General features: G+C 43.3%; 1 protein-coding gene across 2 annotated transcripts in view; it reads right to left on the reverse strand.

The window, feature by feature from the left end:
* The window catches only part of LOC134539121 (mucin-5AC-like), a 177,821-nt gene that overhangs the window by 7,351 nt on the left and 152,777 nt on the right, over positions 1 to 17,693 (reverse strand). For both annotated transcript variants that reach the window (XM_063380863.1, XM_063380862.1), the window contains exons 4-8: positions 14,769 to 14,883; positions 12,571 to 12,737; positions 9,059 to 9,207; positions 6,012 to 6,286; positions 1,693 to 1,903 (exon numbers count right to left, since the gene is read on the reverse strand). In XM_063380863.1, the coding sequence (XP_063236933.1) occupies positions 1,693 to 1,903; positions 6,012 to 6,286; positions 9,059 to 9,207; positions 12,571 to 12,737; positions 14,769 to 14,883 (917 nt within the window). The remainder of the gene's footprint in view (positions 1 to 1,692; positions 1,904 to 6,011; positions 6,287 to 9,058; positions 9,208 to 12,570; positions 12,738 to 14,768; positions 14,884 to 17,693) is intronic.

Raw genomic sequence — 17,693 nt, forward strand, 5'->3', positions numbered from 1 at the left:
ACAATTGAAGGTACTGAAACTACACAAATTATAAATTCCCGGGTAAGAATTCGGACCCAGTATTACTGGAACAATATTTTGTAGTGATAGAGGTGGTTTATTTGGAAAATATACAAATTTACAAACATCTGTAATTTTACATGACTACTGTTCCATTTACAAAACCAAAATGGGTGCGCATTAGAAGTTATTCTACTGGACATAATAAAAAAACTAACTTTAATTTTGCATGCAAATAATTAATACGAATACAATAATAAAAGGACTGGAGTGTTATTGTAAATATTGTTGGTAAAGTATGAATTCAATCATATAAAAAAAATAACACTCAATTTAAAATTAATATAAACATGGGTACAAAATCAATTATTTAATTTAGTATAATAATCTGTGCAAATGTTAACTAATAATGTGTTAATTTATAATTTATAATGTACTAAATAGTACAATTGGGAACATACACTTGTAAAAGTTTAAAAAACAATTTCTCTCACTAATAAACACAATGAATATATTTTTAAATATGGACCATTATTCAATAACAATCACTAAAATATATGATTTGAAATCACATATTAAATTTTTTATTTGAAAGTAGCCTTTTTTACATACAGTCAAAATTTTTGTTGCATGTTGCTCGTGCACAGTAAAGATTCACACTGTCATATATTTTTTCCTTTTCATAATTCAAAAATTTCTGCACTTTTACGAAAGATTCCTTTGTAAACCAGTTGCCAAAAAAAAAAAAAAAAAGATATTGTACCTTTGTACGACACATGACTACAAGCGCGGTACAGAGGGAGGGTGCAGGGAGCGATAGCCCCTTCCGAGCACAAATTTCACTTCTTATTTATTTGTAGGGAATATTAATGTTAACTTAAATACTTTCGTTAATGTGCTAAACTCTTCTTTCAATCAAAATTTGTACGAAAATACTGAATTTCAGTATTTGAGACCGTATGTTTTGTGTAATATCCCAAGGGCAATGTCATGATTATTAACTGCATCCTCCTGTGTGTGAGTGCCCTGTCCGAGAGGTTTTCCTGGAGCCGCCATTGCATGACTATAGTTATTTTCACATTGCTTTTGACGTGACGTCCAATAAAGTGTCCCTTTACGCTGTGTTCCCGTTACGCTGTGTTCCCGTTACGCTCATTGTACGCTTGCGTTGCATCTATCTCTCTTCCACGCGATTGGAACAACCATCGATTTGACTTTTTCGAGGCACATCAAACTTGAAACACTCCCATTCGTTTCCTACTTTTCCTATCATCGTCCTATCCTTAACAGAATAACACAGATTGGAAGAAGTTAAACAGCAAACACGTATAAAAGTTGTAGTTAAAATAATCTCTTCGTCAAAGCAATAAACATATTTGAATCCATGAGTGTAAATAAAAGTAAATTTATCAATTCAATTGTAGCATTCATTTCACTCCTTCTTTGTATCCATAAAAAAATAGTGATAATTCAATTAAAAATGATTCAAATTTATTCATAAAAGTATGCAATCATTTCATCAATGTTTTTGTTGTGACGTTGTCACGTTAAACTATCGTCCGTAAACCGACTTTACAGACAAGTAGGTGCCGGAGGTGCTGGAGCAACACAAAGGGTGGCAAGTAGTAACTGCCGACAATGCGCAGACTCAAGAGACGTCTGGAAAATGGAGGAACGAGGAACGGTACTCACAGCGCGCTTGCCCGCCTCCACGGCTGCGACCGGCCGGGGGCGGGGCGGGGCCGTCGTCTGCCGGTCCGCCTCCGAGGAGTTCCTGGGGGCGGCGGGAGGGGTCGTGGCGGCGGCGAGGTCGTCGGCCGCCGTCTCCGGCGACGTCAGCTCGCTGCTGGGGGCGGCAGTCGACGTCACGTTCTGGTCACCGCCCTCCGTGCTCTTCGCCGGCCTGGGGACACACGCTACCCTCCTTCCACCGTGTTCCTGGTGCACCGACCTCTGCACACCGAGGCAAACGTCGCTGAGAAAGTCTTAGGCCGGGTTTATAGAAAACGCAAGAACGCAGAAACGCAAAAACGCAGGACGCGACAACCGCAAGAAATTCACAGTCGTTTATAAAAAAAATGCAAGGACGCCGGCCATCGCCAACGTCAAAAAATAAAATTTCAGGAATAAGTCATGATTATTATTAAAATTGTTGTTGTACTTATCGTACAGGCAGGGAAAATTATTGGATAAGCTGGACAAGAAATTCATCAGCTTCCTCATTGCGCTGTAATCACAAGAAGAATGCCAGCCCAAAACATAAATAAAGATACACAAGCGTAACGATTACAATCGCAGAGCCTTCTATATGCATTACATGACAGTTTCAGTTTATCACATACTAAAGCAACCAGTATAGATGGCCGAAACGCAAGGAGAAAACGCAAGAAGTAGAAAGTTGAACAACTTCTGCGTTGCGTTCTTGAGTTATTGCGTGTCTTGCGTTCTTTATAAACGTGCTGGTAGAAGAGTTAAGATTTAACTTTTACCGTAGTTGCGTTTCTTGAGTTTCTGCGTTCTTGCGTTTTCTATAAACCCGGCCTTAGGGCTCAGGACACAGCCAACTGTCTGGTCAGCTGAGCGAGGTGCGGGGCTGAGGCGGCGGCTATGCTGGTTTGGTGGCCCCAGCCTCTGCTCTAGTACCTTCCCGATCAAACAACAGGAAGCGATCCCTCACAGCTCTGTTTTTAAACAAGCTCTGGAATGTATATAAAACGAACTGTAAGTTTCTCCCACCCTACCCTGATAGAGCGCATATGTGGGAGGGGAACGTGAGAATGCCAGCCGTAAGGTCGGAACAATCTGTTGCCCTGAATTCCCGCGCATTCGTCCAGATGGCGGACCCGCGTCCGGCGCCATTAACTCGCGAGTATTCAACACCAAACGTATTCGTGTGCCAAATGAAACTTTAAGATGGCGAAACTATCCCGGAATACTACATTTTGTACGCTTGCATGGTAATAAAATTTTAAAAAATAATAATAAAATTGCAATTTATAAGGTACTTGAGAAAATTAGACAAGCGGTTCCATTTTTTTTTGCGCGACGGTGCTGCTATCTCTTGGATGAAACGTAACCAATTTCTAGCCTCGCGCAGGGCACCGTTTATTACTGGGATTCGGTTTGGACACGTTCTGGAATACGGCCGCGAGTTAGGTTACGGTCGTATCTCCACAAGACAGTGAATATTCGCTACCTTACCGGAGCGTCTTGGAATACCACCCTTAAAGGCATTTTGAAGATGATGTTTGTCCGTAAACTGACTTTTCAGACAACCCCCTTTTTAGATCAAGCGATGTATTTATGGTGTTTTTTATTACTTCCTCAAGCTGACGAACTATACTTATCCTTCTTGCATCAGTTGGAAGGTACAAACATCGCTTGCCGCAAGAGAGTCATTTAGGTAATAAGAGTCGTCCAGGCGCCCAGGAAATGCCGATTCTGCTCGGTAGAAGTCATTTCATTCGGTCTAAGTGCGCCGAGAACAGTCGTAGATGTTTCACTCGAGTCGATGTCGAAGCTGATGCTTGCTACGAACGTTTACAGTTTTCCAATGGTGTAAATCCTTAATCGGACTTAATAGCTGCAGTAACATCAACTACGAAGACCATGACTGCCACGTATTAAAAGGCCCTGATGATCAGGGGTGTAGGTGTGTTGATGAGACGGGATGATAAGTGCGACTCTGGCTGGTGCTTCTAGCACGGTGTCGCCTCTAAGAGCAAGGCTGTGAGCTGGCGCGCAGTCCCTCTATGGAATTTTCGAGAGGGAAAGATACGGTGGAGAAATGAAAATAAAGTATAATGCAAGTAGATACGTTGAGTGGTTTCAGGAATCTGCACTGGGTGATTCATATTTAAATATTATTCTGAGGGAGAAGAAAATAAACATGCTTTTAACAGCTTCACTTCTCTAAAAATACAGGTTTTAAAAAAAATATCCAGAAACAGAAATACAGTTCCATGTTCAGCGTATTCTTAAGTGCTTTTTGTTAACAGACACCGCTCTGGTAGCGGAACTGTTTTAAAAACACGTGCATTGTTTCTTTTGAAGCTCTGCACAACGTGTGTGGGGCCCTGAGCACAAAGCAAGGAATATAAACATTGGCAACTCAATGCTGTCTGTAACCAACGCTCTTATTTTCTTTGGAAATCCGAGAACTGCGCGCGATATAGAGGCAACCTAAAAAACTTGAAAGTCGTCAACTTTTTGAAAGTAAATGTTGGCAACCTTGATTATTTTTTGTGGTCGTTCGTTGCTGGGAACATTAACCTCATTACGTTTAAAATGATTTATTTTTCAATATGGAACATCCAAAACACTGTGTTAATATGCTTTATTTTTTGTTTAAAATATTTAAAACTGCATAGCTTCAAAGTTTGAGCGCTGAAAATCATAACCTCAGTTTCTATTTAAAAAAAAAAAAAAAGAGCAAAGTACATACAAAATTTTGCTTTAAGCCATGCTTTTTTCATTGCTAACAAAATAATTTAACATTGCCAAAAATGATTCCAAAGTATATTTTGCCTCATAATTAATACGACACTCCATTAATCGGTACACCATTCCATAAATTTTTAACCTAACACAATTTTCATATTTTGCAAAATTCAACCCCTAAGAGGATGAAAAAGGGATGAATTTGTTTTTAAGATGAGTAATTGTATCTCCGAATTTAAATCAGCATAATAAATTATATTGGGTACCAATATAAAATAAACTAAAACTACCAACAAAAATTTTTAATTTCTGAGAAATGCAATCCCTAAGGGGTTAAAAGGGAAACTTAATTTTTTATGTTGAATTTCTCAACCACATAGTTTCTAGTGGTCGTATTCCTCCTATTCAGATGCGCCCAGAGATTAGGAGAAGATATAGATGGAACATTAGCCATCAGACGTGAATCCGTTTTCCCCCCACACCAATTTTTTTTTCTGATTTTCACATACCAAAATGGTGGACTTTAATAATATTTGTTTCTGTTTTTCTATTCTGGTTTTACTTACGACTGTTCGGAAGAAATTTAGATCAAAATATTACTGGTTAACATGTTTATATGTATTAAAAGTCCAAAACCTAATCTTAATAACACAAATGTGATGATATGAGTTGGAATTTTTCTCCAATACACGTTCAGCTGATACATTTGTGAACCAATGGATGCCGTAGTGATACGTGTAGTAACAATGGCTTTTGGCTTCACCCCGTCACGTCTGGAACGGACCGTATGCTCAGCTGCTTCGATGGGGCATAAGGTCCGTTCCAGACGAAGCCAAAAGTGGACAGTGTACCACAAGTACCAAAACGGCATCCATTTGTTTACAAGTGTATCAGCCAAAATGACAAATCATATAATTGCTATTGTATTATGAAGATTTGATATGATTCGATATGAAGAGTAACAGAAGGTAACTCTACCCTGATGATGGCGACTGCAGTGTCGACCGTAACGTCGGTGATACTTTTCGCCTTGGACGCGGCTACGACCCAGAGGCTGACCTACTCCAGACAATGGCCGCGAAAGCCTGCTATTCCCCCCCGATCATCACTTCAGAGGAGAGGCTACTCCAGAAAGCCTGCTATTCCCCCTTGATCTTTCTACTGAGTAACAGTGGGTAACTCTACCCAGGGGTGCAACAACTAAATTTCCAAGGGGGGGCAATAAACCTTTTTATAAAGAATCATCGATCCCCCCCCTATTGAAGCGGGGGGTCCGGGGGTCCTCCCCCGGGAAAATTTGTATTTCAAGGTGGAAAATGGTGCTATTTCAGCAGTTTTATTATCTAAAAATTGATTACACAGCACTTTCTTTGCCCCCGTTTGCCCCCACTTCAAGGTTTCAGAGGGGGGGGGGGAGGGCAAAATACCCTTGCCCCCCCCCTCCCCCTGTTGTTGCGCCCCTGACTCTACCCTGATGATGACGACTGCAGTGTCAACCGTAACGTCGGTGAAACGTTCGCCCTGGACGCGGCTACGACCCCCGAGGGCGGGGAGGTCCCTGAAGGGCTCACCCGGGAGTCGACGTGGACGGCGACGGAGGCAGATCCACGGCCTGGCTGCTGCTGCTGCTGCTGTCGTAGGCGGCGGTGGGTGCGTCCCGCGGACCGGCGCTGTGGCTGGCGTCGCGACGCTGCCTGGTGGGCGGCTCGTCGGCCGTCCAGGGCTGCGCGGGGGCGGAGCTGTGAGCCGCCGCCGCCGCCTCCGCGGGGGCGTCAGTAGTCCACGTCACGTCCGCCGCCGCGTCCTCGGAGGCGCACGACAGCTGCTTCATCATCTCGTCCCTGTCCTGCGCACCCGCGTCACCAGGTCACAAGTCGCCAGGTCTCTCCGGGCGGGCGCCATCACAGTGCAACGTTTCCTCGTAACTTTTTTTTTAAAGTTATTGTAAAATTATGGGGACGACAGAATTGAAACCCCTTGGAAAGGGTACCTTTCCTATTTTTGGTGGCGGGAGTGTAACTGGGTAGAAACTGGAAAGGTACCCTTTCCGATTTCTTAAAATGCATATTATTTTCTGCTTTAAAATCGTGGAAGTTATCCCCTCTAACCTAACCTTACCTTTCCGAGGGGATAACTTTCCAGTACATATTTGAATTAAAACTAAAACATTTTAAGAAATCGGAAAGGAAAAAAAGAAAAAAAATAAAGAATTAAAGCCGCACATACAATTACAAGTAAAAACAAAGGGGAAAAAAACCCTGTGTTCGGCAAGAAATTGGGAACAGCAGAGAATAAATAAAATGCACAGGACACGTTTGCTCAGCAACAGAAAAAGAAACAAAAGTACCGCAAGAAACATTATTGTGATGTGAAAAGGACAAGAATAGGTACCTATCCAAACATACGTGCAAAGAGCACTATGCTATATACGTTTCTGGGCTCGTTTTAGTTCTCCTCTTTGTGCAATGATTCGTCATTCAACACAAAAAAACCGAGAGAGAGATAGACGAACGAAAGAATAAGACAAAGAGTGTGCGCCTGCACTCGTTAAAAAAATAAAATAGATCTAGGTATCCTATACAGTCAGCTGTGAGTGCCTTGAATTTTATATTTGCTACCAGCGCGCTCACGTTCCTCTTTGTTCAACCAGCAGCGTAGAGAGCGCTGTTGAGACAGTCCTTGCATTTCCCGCATAGATAGCGCTAACTGCTAATGAATTTAATATTTCGTGCAGAGATTTGGCGTGTTACAAATGGCAGAATTGTGACTTTTAGGGAAAGTTAAGAGATTGGGTATGTCGACGGGCGCCATTTTTGGTCTCGCGCGACAACGCAGCGGTATGTCAACTGTGAAGTAACCAACGCACAAAACTCCACAGAATTCTAAGGTTCTGTTCCTCATGGTGCATCGGCTTTCAATGGTTCCAGTGGCTGCAGTAGGTCGCGATGCGTTTTTTTTTCCACGTTCATAAGGTCACGTGTTCAACTTTCTTCAACGAAGGACACTTGTTTTCCCCGACTATTCCAGGGAGGTGATGCAACGCACGTGGCCCTACAGTCGTCGTGTATCGTAGCGCGAGACCGAGAAACGAAGGCCGTCAATGCTATAAATCGGCAACTTAGTAACTGACCTTGGACATTTCCGTTCCGCGCAGCTCCTCCCTCCCTAACCACAACCCATCCTCACCTCTCCGAATCGTCTGCAGGCAGTGGCGTAGCCAGGATTTATGTATGGAGGGTGTTAAGGGGCCCGCCTCGTCAGGGGTGTATCTGTGTTAGTGAGGCGGGATGATAAGCGCGACGCTCGCTGGTGCTTCCAGCGCGGTATAGCCTCTAAGCGCAAGGGTGTGAACTGGCGCGCAGTCTTCTCGTAGTCACAGGATAACTGTGAAATTTGAGCGGTGACCGCAACATTATATGGCCGATAAATGAATATAAAGGTGTAATGCAAGTCCCTTAAGTGCTTTTAATAATCTGTACTGGTTGTTTTACGCCTAAAAATTACTCTGAAAACATGCGTTTTAGCCATTTTAACTCTTCTAGAAATACAATTTAAAACATGATCCAAAATTTAAAGTACTTTTCGGGCCTCAGCGAACTCTTAAATGCTTTTCGTAAGCAGCCCCTCACTCGGATATCTTGAGTAGTTTTGAAATCGCGTTGTTTTTCCTGAAGCTCTGCGCACCGTCTGTGTGACCAGGTAGGCGGAGCCCTTAAGAAGCATGGCCCACCCGTATTAAAGCGGGGGGATCCGGGAAAATTTGGATTTTAAGGTGTAAAATACTGCTATTTTAGCAGTTTTCGGTTCTTAAATTTAAATATTGTAATGGTAAAAATGTTATTAATTTTAATATGAAATTTGTTTTAGTGATGAATAAGAAATTAATTAAAGATTTGGTGCTAAGGGGGAGGGGGGGAGTTGAACCCCAAACCTCCCCCCCCCCCCCGGCTACGCTCCTGTCTGCAGGTAAGGGAGGGTAACTCCTCCCTCAAGGACAACGTACACGAACACACTTCACTCTCTTCGCCATGCGGCTGAAAGGTGTATCCCACTTAACACCGCATCGTGTGAACCGACCCGCGGTGCACTATCTCGGGAGCGGCGTGTACAGGCAGCGCACAACTGGCATCTGGCAACTGATCCCCTCCACTCCACTCCCACACCGCTGAAATCACGTGACCGCCGCCTGACACCGGGGTCTGCGCAGGTCGGGAAACAAAGTTGCTCCGGCGACTCGAGCTGCGTCGCGACGGAAGGGAACCACACATGACTTAGAACTGCCATAAGTTAGAACGTTCATAAGTTAGAAACACGTAACTTAGAAACGTCGTAACGTAGAAAGTCATAACTTAGAACTATCACAACTTAGAAATACACGACTTAGAACTGTCATAGATTGGAGACACACGACTTAGAACTGTCATAGCTTAGAAACACACAACGCCGAACCACGTAAATTAGAACTATCACAACTTAGAAACACACGACTTATAAACACACAACTTAGAACTGTCATAACTTAGAAACACACAACTTAGAACTGTCATAACTCACAAACACACAACCTAGAACAGGCACAACTCGCGTGCTTGTAAGTAGCGACGGGACCCCAACTCACCGCCGGCCCCTTGCAGGCGATGCGGCGGGTGCCGTCCAGCCCGCAGTCAGAGGTCAGCTCGACCGCCGCCTGCTCGGGCAGGAAGGTCACGGTCAGCGAGGGCAGCGAGGTCAGCAGGCAGCCGTCGGGGCTGCTGGCCCAGCGGGGCACTGCGAACCACAACGCCGGTGTCACGACCCCTTCCCCCCGTCTTGCAGTGATGATTTTTTTTTGGCATTAACTTGTCATTTCATCAGCAACATTCGCTGGAAATCTTAAGCCACCCAACCTATAGATAGAAGAACTAGTTTTCTTACCATGAAAACAGAACATTAAATTAAAAGCCTGTATTCCAAAGAGACTACAAACATTTCCTCTAAGATGATGCATAGGTATAAAGAATGTCATGTATATTGTTTAGTTTCTTTATGTTTTTTTCATGAAGTTTGTGACTCAACAGTGTGGTATTTTTTTAAGAACCACACACCACCAGTGGCGTAGCTAAGGTGACTGGCGCCCCTGGCCAGAAGTGAAAACAGCGCCCCCTCTTGGATTAAAAGAGAAGTGGGGGGGAGGAGGGTTCAATAACACGAAACCGTCACGGTGGCGACCCCCCCCCCCCCGGTCCACTTCTCCGGCAGGGGCGTAGCCAGGGGGGCTTTTAGGGGTTCAAACCCCCCCCCCCTTAGCACCAAATATTTAATTAATTTCTTATTCATCACTCAAACAAATTTCATATTAAAATTAATAAAAATTTTTACCATTACAATATTTAAATTTAAGTACCGAAAACTGCTAAAATAGCACTATTTTACATCTTAAAATCCAAATTTTCCCGGGGGAGGAGACCCCCGGACCCCCCGCTTTAATACGGGGGGGGGGGGGGGGCATGCTTCTTAACACACCCCCATACACAAATCCTGGCTACGCCACTGTGCTCCGGCGCCCCTGGCGGGGGCCATCCCTGCCCCCCGCTTGCTACGCCACTGCACACCGTTACAGAGATATACCACGTTGCAATCCTCAGTGGTCTCCTCCAACACTGCAGCCAGACAAGCACTCGTGCACGAAAGCAACGTGAGTTGCGTTCATTGCCGATCTGTGCACGTGTTACTTGACACGTGTTTTTTTTTTTATGTATTTAACAACATCAATATATATGTATTTATTACTTATCTTAACCAAACCGTCAAACATTGAATTAAGAAAAAAATATAATAAATAAAAAACAACAAAAAAATGCTCAGTTTTACTCCGATTTCTATGTGTAAGCGTCGGAGTTCTAGACGTATACAATCCCCTGTGATTTTAGTGTGATAATATATTTTTTTACTTCAGCTAAGAAAAACAATTACACATAAAAAAAAGGGGAGTTGTCTGTAAAGCCGGTTTATGGACGATAATTTTACGTGATAACGCCATAAGAAAAATTCGATGAAAAATTGCATGTTTTTTTTTTAATTTTCGAATATTATTTACAGTTTTTTTGCAAATTTTTTTAAAATAATTTGTTTAAATATAATCACGAACAATTAGTTAAAAAGCCCACCTTAACCTGTTTGATATTATAGAAGATTTTCTCGCACGGTGGTTGGCCGGTTCTTGCACGCTCGGCTCAGGCGGAAAGTGACAAATTTTTCGTGCATGCAGCCTGCGTTCATCGATTTATAAGACGTTATCACGTCAAAGATAAAATGCTCAGTTTTACTTAAATTTCTATGTGTAATCGTCGGAGTTCTAAAAGTATGTGAATTTAGTGTGATAGTATATATATTTTTTTACTTCAGTTAAGAAAAATTACTTTCTCTAAATCATGGCTACGGCACTGACCACACCGTTCCTCACAGGCTTCCGATCTGGCGCGCAGTCTTCTCGTGGCGAAGTTTTTTTTTTTTCCTAACCTAAGTTAAAACTAAGTGTGTAAGGGAGGGGTCTAGGTAGGGAAGACTCTAAGTGCGTCTCAGGGCAAGCCCTATACGCTCTAAACATGCGGGTTTTTAACCATGCAGAAAAGGTCACGTGCATCATGTGCTAGGGGGGGATTGGCCAGCCATGGCAGACGTTTTCGCCATGAGTGGGAGGGAGGGGGTTGGGGAAGTTAGGAGGGAGGGGGGATGGGTTGGGGAGGTGGGAATGAGTGGGGGTGGGGGTGGTGGGAGGGAGGGGGGATGGGTTGGGGAGGTGGGAGGAAGGAGTGATGGGGGTGGTGGGAGGGAGCGGTGATGGGGGAGGTGGGAGGGAGGAGGGATGGGTTCGAGAGGTGGGAGGGAGGGTTGATGGGGGAGGTGGGAGGGAGGGGCGATGGGTTGGGGAGGTGGGAGGGAGGGGTGATGGGTGAGGTGGGAGGGAGGGGCGATGGGTTGGGGAGGTGGGAGGAAGGGGTGATGGGGGAGGTGGGAGGGAGGGGTGATGGTGGAGGGGAGATGGAGGAGGGATGGGTTCGGGAGGGGTGAGGGAGGGGTGATGGGGGAGGGGGGAGGTAGGAGGGATGGGTTCGAGAGGTGGGAGGTAGGGGTGATGGGGGAGGTGGGAGGGAGGGGCGATGGGTTGGGGAGGTGGGAGGAAGGGGTGATGGGGGAGGGGAGAGGGAGGAGGGATGGGTTCGGGTGGTGGGAGGGTGGGGTGATGGGGGAGGGGGGAGGTAGGAGGGATGGGTTCGAGAGGTGGGAGGTAGGGGAGATGGGGGAGGTGGGAGGGAGAAGTGATGGGTTCGGGAGGTGGGAGGGAGAGGTGATGGGGGGAGGTGTGTGTGTGTGAGGTACCCGGGGGAACGGAAACAGGTCGACCTGAAGCTATGTCACCATTCTGGAGTCTGGCTCGATGCCCTGCTCGCGACCGCAGCTCACACAGCGTAGTACTGCAGCTAGGACTTTTCATTGACAGATGGTGGCAATTTCTCTAACTGACCGACAGCCTTTTACTGGCGACAGGTCGACCTGAAGCTATGTCACCACTCTGGAGTCTAGTCCGACGCCACAGTTCGCGACCGCCCCACTTACACGATCATATTACACAGCCACAATGAGTGCTAACTGGCAGCACGACGGGAAACGGCATAAGCCGCCCCCAAAATGACCAGACCTGACCAAACCAAAGCGGACTAAAAGTCCAAGTGCCCCACCCCTTGCATAGTAGAACTTCTACCACGCCCCACTCTTCTTCCAGGACCATCCTTCTATTCCTGTAATCCACCTGCTTGTAATAATGCATGACCTTTGCATCCCGCATGTATGTGCCCAGGGTTTTCCCTCTGTCTATGGAGGTTTTACCTGGGCCCAACTTATCTAGTTTTAGTCTAGAATTAAGAGTGAGGGGAGTTAGTCATGGCGAAAACGTCTGCCATGGCTGGCCAATCCCCTCCTAGCACATGATGCACGTGACCTTTTCTGCATGGTTAAAAAACCCGCATGTTTAGAGCGTATAGGGCTTGCCCTGAGACGCACTTAGAGTCTTCCCTACCTAGACCCCTCCCTTACACACTTAGTTTTAACTTAGGTTAGGAAAAAATTTAAAAAACGGGGGAACGGACAGACCTGGCAGCTCGCAGATGAAGGTGGCCACCTGGGGCCCGCCGCAGCCGAAGGAGCGCCAGCGGTAGTCGCGGCCCGGGTCGGAGGCCACGCACAGGGGGGTGTCTGAGGCGGGGGGAGCCTCCAGGAAGTAGCCGCCGTCCGCCCGCAGCTCCAGGGGACTCATGCTCCTGGAGTCACAGAGCATCCATCACAGCACGTCCGTGTCTGGTCTTCCCACACATCCAAACATTCACTCTTCATCTGCTCATCTATATCTAGAGACCGTAAAAATACGCGTATTCACTGACCTGCAGGATGAACTCCATAGTTCTAAGTACCTACACTCGGTCAAATGCCACCCACTCATTGGCTGCTGTCGTGTGAGACGTCCCAGCGTAGCAGCCTGTGATTCGATAAAGCTTTGGTTGGGCGTTTCTCATTGGCCCAGAGTCATCCAGGGGAGTTGTGAGCCAATAGAAGAGGCAGCACTGAGGTATAACTAACTATTTGTATTTTAGCCTATCGCGAAATGAATTAGCGAATTTTTCCGGTCTCTATGCATCAGTGATTGGGCTACAGTTCATCTGAATGATACTCGGCCAATGAAAAACTTTCAACAAAAGAAGTATCGAATCACGAGCGGCCCAGTTAACAGGTGTCGCGAGTCAGTAGCCAATGGGAAAATTAAATTTTCCCGCGTTCATAGAGGATCATGGAGTATATCCTACAGGTCACTGAAATCGCGAAGTTTTCCGGTCTCTACATATCAACAAAAATTGTGAACGTTTGTTCGAAATCTTAAATTCTCCGAAAGTTCTTCACCGATTGCTTTGAAATGTCGACACATCAAACACGGGCGTGTTTTTTTTTTTAAATACCTATGTCACACTTGTGACAGGTAAAAAGATAAGAAGGAGATATAGGTACATATATAAAGAGATAGCGAGATAGAGCGAGGTATATATATATATATAAGTATATAGAAAGATATAAAGAGACAGAAACATGGATACACAGAGAGATAGAGAAAGATAATGATATTGAGATATATAAAGAGATAGAGATATACAGAGATATATAATGGAATATTTATATATAAAGAAATATATGAGATTTATAGAGGTACATATATAGACACATACACAGAGAGAGAGAGAGAGAGAGAGAGAGAGAGATGTTTTGTATATGTGTACCTACTTCAAACAAATTTATTAAAAAAATGAAAAAGGCGTAACAACTCATACTGGGAATTAGCTAGTTATTATAATAAATTTAATATTTCCGTACACACAAAAACCATTTTTTTTTCATTTGAAAAAAGTGTTTCACTTAAACACACAAGTAATTTCTACCCAAAGTATGTGCATTTTTTTCACATATCGATCTTTAGATGTCAATAGAAATCACGTCAAAAGGTGGTCAAGTTTATGGTTTAAAATTTCATTTTTCCCAAAAGTGGACTTAGTGTATTCTTATCCCTCTGAGGTTCAGATTCAAACATGTGAAACACGTTCTTGACATGTTTATGCTTTCATAATGACGTGTGTGCTGCGTATTTGGATACAACTTTAGTTTAGGGTAGGTTATGGGTAGAGACCGGAAAATATTCGCGATTTCAATGACCTGTAGGATATAACTCCATGATCCTCTATGCACGCGGGGAAAATTACACCTGCTCATTGGCTACTGGCTCGTGACACCTGTTAACTGGGACGCTAGTGAATCGATACTTCTTTTGCTAAAGGTTTTTTTTCACTGGCCGAGTGTGATTCAGATGAACTGTGGCCCAATCACTTATGCGGTAAAAAGGCAAAAGTTTATTTGATTCTAGCCTATCACGTAAATGAATCCGCGAATTTTTCCGGTCTCTAGTTATGGGTAGAGACCCGGAAAATTCGCGGGTTCATTTCGTGTTATGCTAAAATTCAAATAATCATACCTTAGTGCTGCTTCTGCCATTGGTCCACTGTTAATCTGGAGGACTGGGGGCCAATTAGAGACCCCTCGCTCATAGAAGTGTCGAATCGCAGGCCCATCCAGTCGAGGACGACTCACAAGTCAGCAGCCAAATGAACAGTTGGCATTTTCCCGAGTGTTGCAGAGGATATTGGAGTCCATCCTGGAGGTCATTGAATCCTCGAATTGTTCCGGGTCTCTAGTTTTGGGGGGGAAAAGAAGGAAGGTTTCAAGACCGAAAAGGGCACGTGGGCTGGACTCACGTCCACGAGAAGTTCTCCTCCTTCTTGCCCCTCTTGAGGCCGATCCACACGTTGCTCGTCACGTCCAGCTCCTTGAGGAAGGCGCGGCTCGTGTCGAACTGCTCGCTGCTGTCCACTGCGATGTCATCCGCGCCCCGAGCGAGCCGCGCGACGTGGTGACGCGGTGACATGGACAAGTTCCAGCCGTTCCAGATCACGACCAGTACAGCACCAACTCTCTCATACCGAACACACACGACTTCGCGACTTCCTCTAGCCATCCAAACAATTTTGAAAACAACTCAAAAAAGGAACCACATTCCAAAATTGTCAAAATCTTCATCATATGGCCGAGTACTTTCCGCGAAAAAAATTTCCAGACCAGCTGCGTTTTAAATGTGGTATAAAATGTAAATATAATTGTCTACAGCTCCGAAATTTCCATTGACTTCCCTGAGGCAGCTAATGTGGTGCGGTGGTATTGGTTATGTAACACGCTAGATCCTAAACGCATGGCTGTGTGTGTGTGTTGTGTGTGTGAGCAGTAAAAATCTATATAAATAAAAATGTACCTGTTCATTCGTTAAAAATCTTAAATCTCAGAAATTTCTTCAACGACTGCTTTGATATTTATATATGTATATATATATATATATATATATATATATATATATATATATATATATATATATATATAAGATGCTTTGTTAATGTGTACCTACTTCAAAAGAAATTCCAAAATGCCTTAAACATATATTCTTTTTTTTTTGGAATTTCCTTTGAAGTAGGTACATTAACAAAGCATCTCTCTTATCTTTCTTATCTCTATCACTATCTCTATCTTATATACCTCTATATTTATCCATATATTTTATATATATCACTCTAAAGCTATTAAAATATATGTTTGACCTTTACATATTTTCTATCTTTTTACCTCCCACAGGTGTGACATAGGTATATAAAAACACCCGCGTATTTGAATGCAACGTTGTGTCAATATTTCAAAGCAGTCGTTGAAGAAATATATATAGTGTATGTTTACTCGGAGCTCGGTAGCGACAGAGCCCGGGAGAATAAATATGTGTGTGGAAGGGGGAATACGGGGGTTAATGGCGTCACATGACGCAAAGTTCCCCTTCCCCCCACTCCAAAATTCCAACACCACCTCCCCTCACACAAGGAGCACAAACAAATCAATACGCAGACACAGGTCGCCTCTTCCCGTCACATGTGGCGCCGAGAAAGTAGTTCCAAAGTACCTTTCAGACGCTGCAGCCCGGAGCGGACGAAAACAATGCCATATATTACACACTGGTAGGTATATACAGGGTGTGTTTTCGAGCGACAAAGTCAACTTCCAACTTGGATTTCTTAAGATAAATGGCGACGTGCAAACAAAACTTAATTATTTTTCCTACAGTGATTAGTAATGAAGTTACAACCTTTATTAATCACACTTCAGAATATACTTCTATTCAAATAATGTTGTTGATAACAGGCATTTAATAAATCAACTACAAATAATGTTTTAATTGATGAAGAACTTCCACCTAAAAAAAAATCCTTGGTTGACAGAATAATTATATTTCATTTGTTATATGGGGCGACGGAAGACTACCATACTGGAAAACTACCATAATGGAAGTATTCCGACTGGCCTCTCCAAAAGAGGCGGAAAAGTACCATAACAGAAAACTGCCATAATTTTAAAGGACGAGGCGGAATTCTGCCATATTTTCTTATACACTCCATGGAATGAGTACAGTTGCTTTTCTCTCGAAGTAGTGTGAATACATCGCTAGGTAGCGCTGTTACCCCCTAGTTGTTTCAAAGGTTAACTTAAAAGGTTACGGATAGCAATTCTGACGGTTACTCTCTGTAGTTTCAGTCATAATTTAACTCAACAGATCGCGCACTAATAGAAAAAATTAATAGGAAGCAGCACTGTATTCTCATAACTACGATCTGTAAAAATAAAAAATTTGTTAGTTTTCCAATATGGCACATTTACTCCTGTTTTGAAGGGCGTCGACGGAAGACTGCCATACTGGGAGACAACCATAATCGAAGACTTTCTTCCGGGTTGTGACGGAAAAGTGCCATAATGTAAAACCATCATAAGTTAAAACGCGACCATACAGTTCTAATTCTCGAAAGACATGATTAAATTATGTCTATTATCTTAGAAATAATTTGTCTAAATAAGAAGCATACAAAGTTTTGTGATTCTAATAAAAGTTTTAACTCCAGGTCACTAGTTGAAATTAAATGTAACCTAGTGACCGAAAATCACCATTACCTGCTTTATATTATATGTTTGAAATTAAACAACCGATTATCACCATCAGGTGTATAGTCATCTACATATAGTACTGAGGTGGCAATTCAATTGAGTTTATTTTACGTCATGTCTATCAAAAGAACGATAAACTTAACTTAAGCATGAATTATCTCACACAAAAAAAAGGTTTACGTTGCTACATCTTTAATAATACCCACATTATGTTTCTGATGGGCTGTTGGGGTTCACTTTTCGTGGGCTGACTTCACTACGACCTTACTTCTTAATGGCTGTGGTGTTTTTGTCATCTAGGGGCTGCTACAGGGTATTGTAATTCCAGCATTATGTTTTTAGCATGTGCTGTGAAAACCATTAGAAAAGTATTTTAACATACAGATGTACAGAAAAACAATTGCCATTAAGAATAGATCAAAACAATCACAAATGTGAATACGCAATAGTGAGAGCGATTTGTGTTTGCTGTTTAAATTTTATTAAGTAGTTGTGACATTAGGCCTATATTTTAACTGTGTCCATGACAACGAAATTATTTCAGAATATTAATTTATGAAAGCAAGAAATCAGTTTTATATTTATTTACCAGGAGAATAGCCTATTTCCGATATTATTTTTCTTCTTATTCTGAAATGCTTGCTTGTCCG

The sequence above is a fragment of the Bacillus rossius genome, chromosome 14 (assembly GCF_032445375.1).
Source record: "Bacillus rossius redtenbacheri isolate Brsri chromosome 14, Brsri_v3, whole genome shotgun sequence".
Classification (NCBI taxonomy): Eukaryota; Metazoa; Arthropoda; class Insecta; order Phasmatodea; family Bacillidae; genus Bacillus; species Bacillus rossius.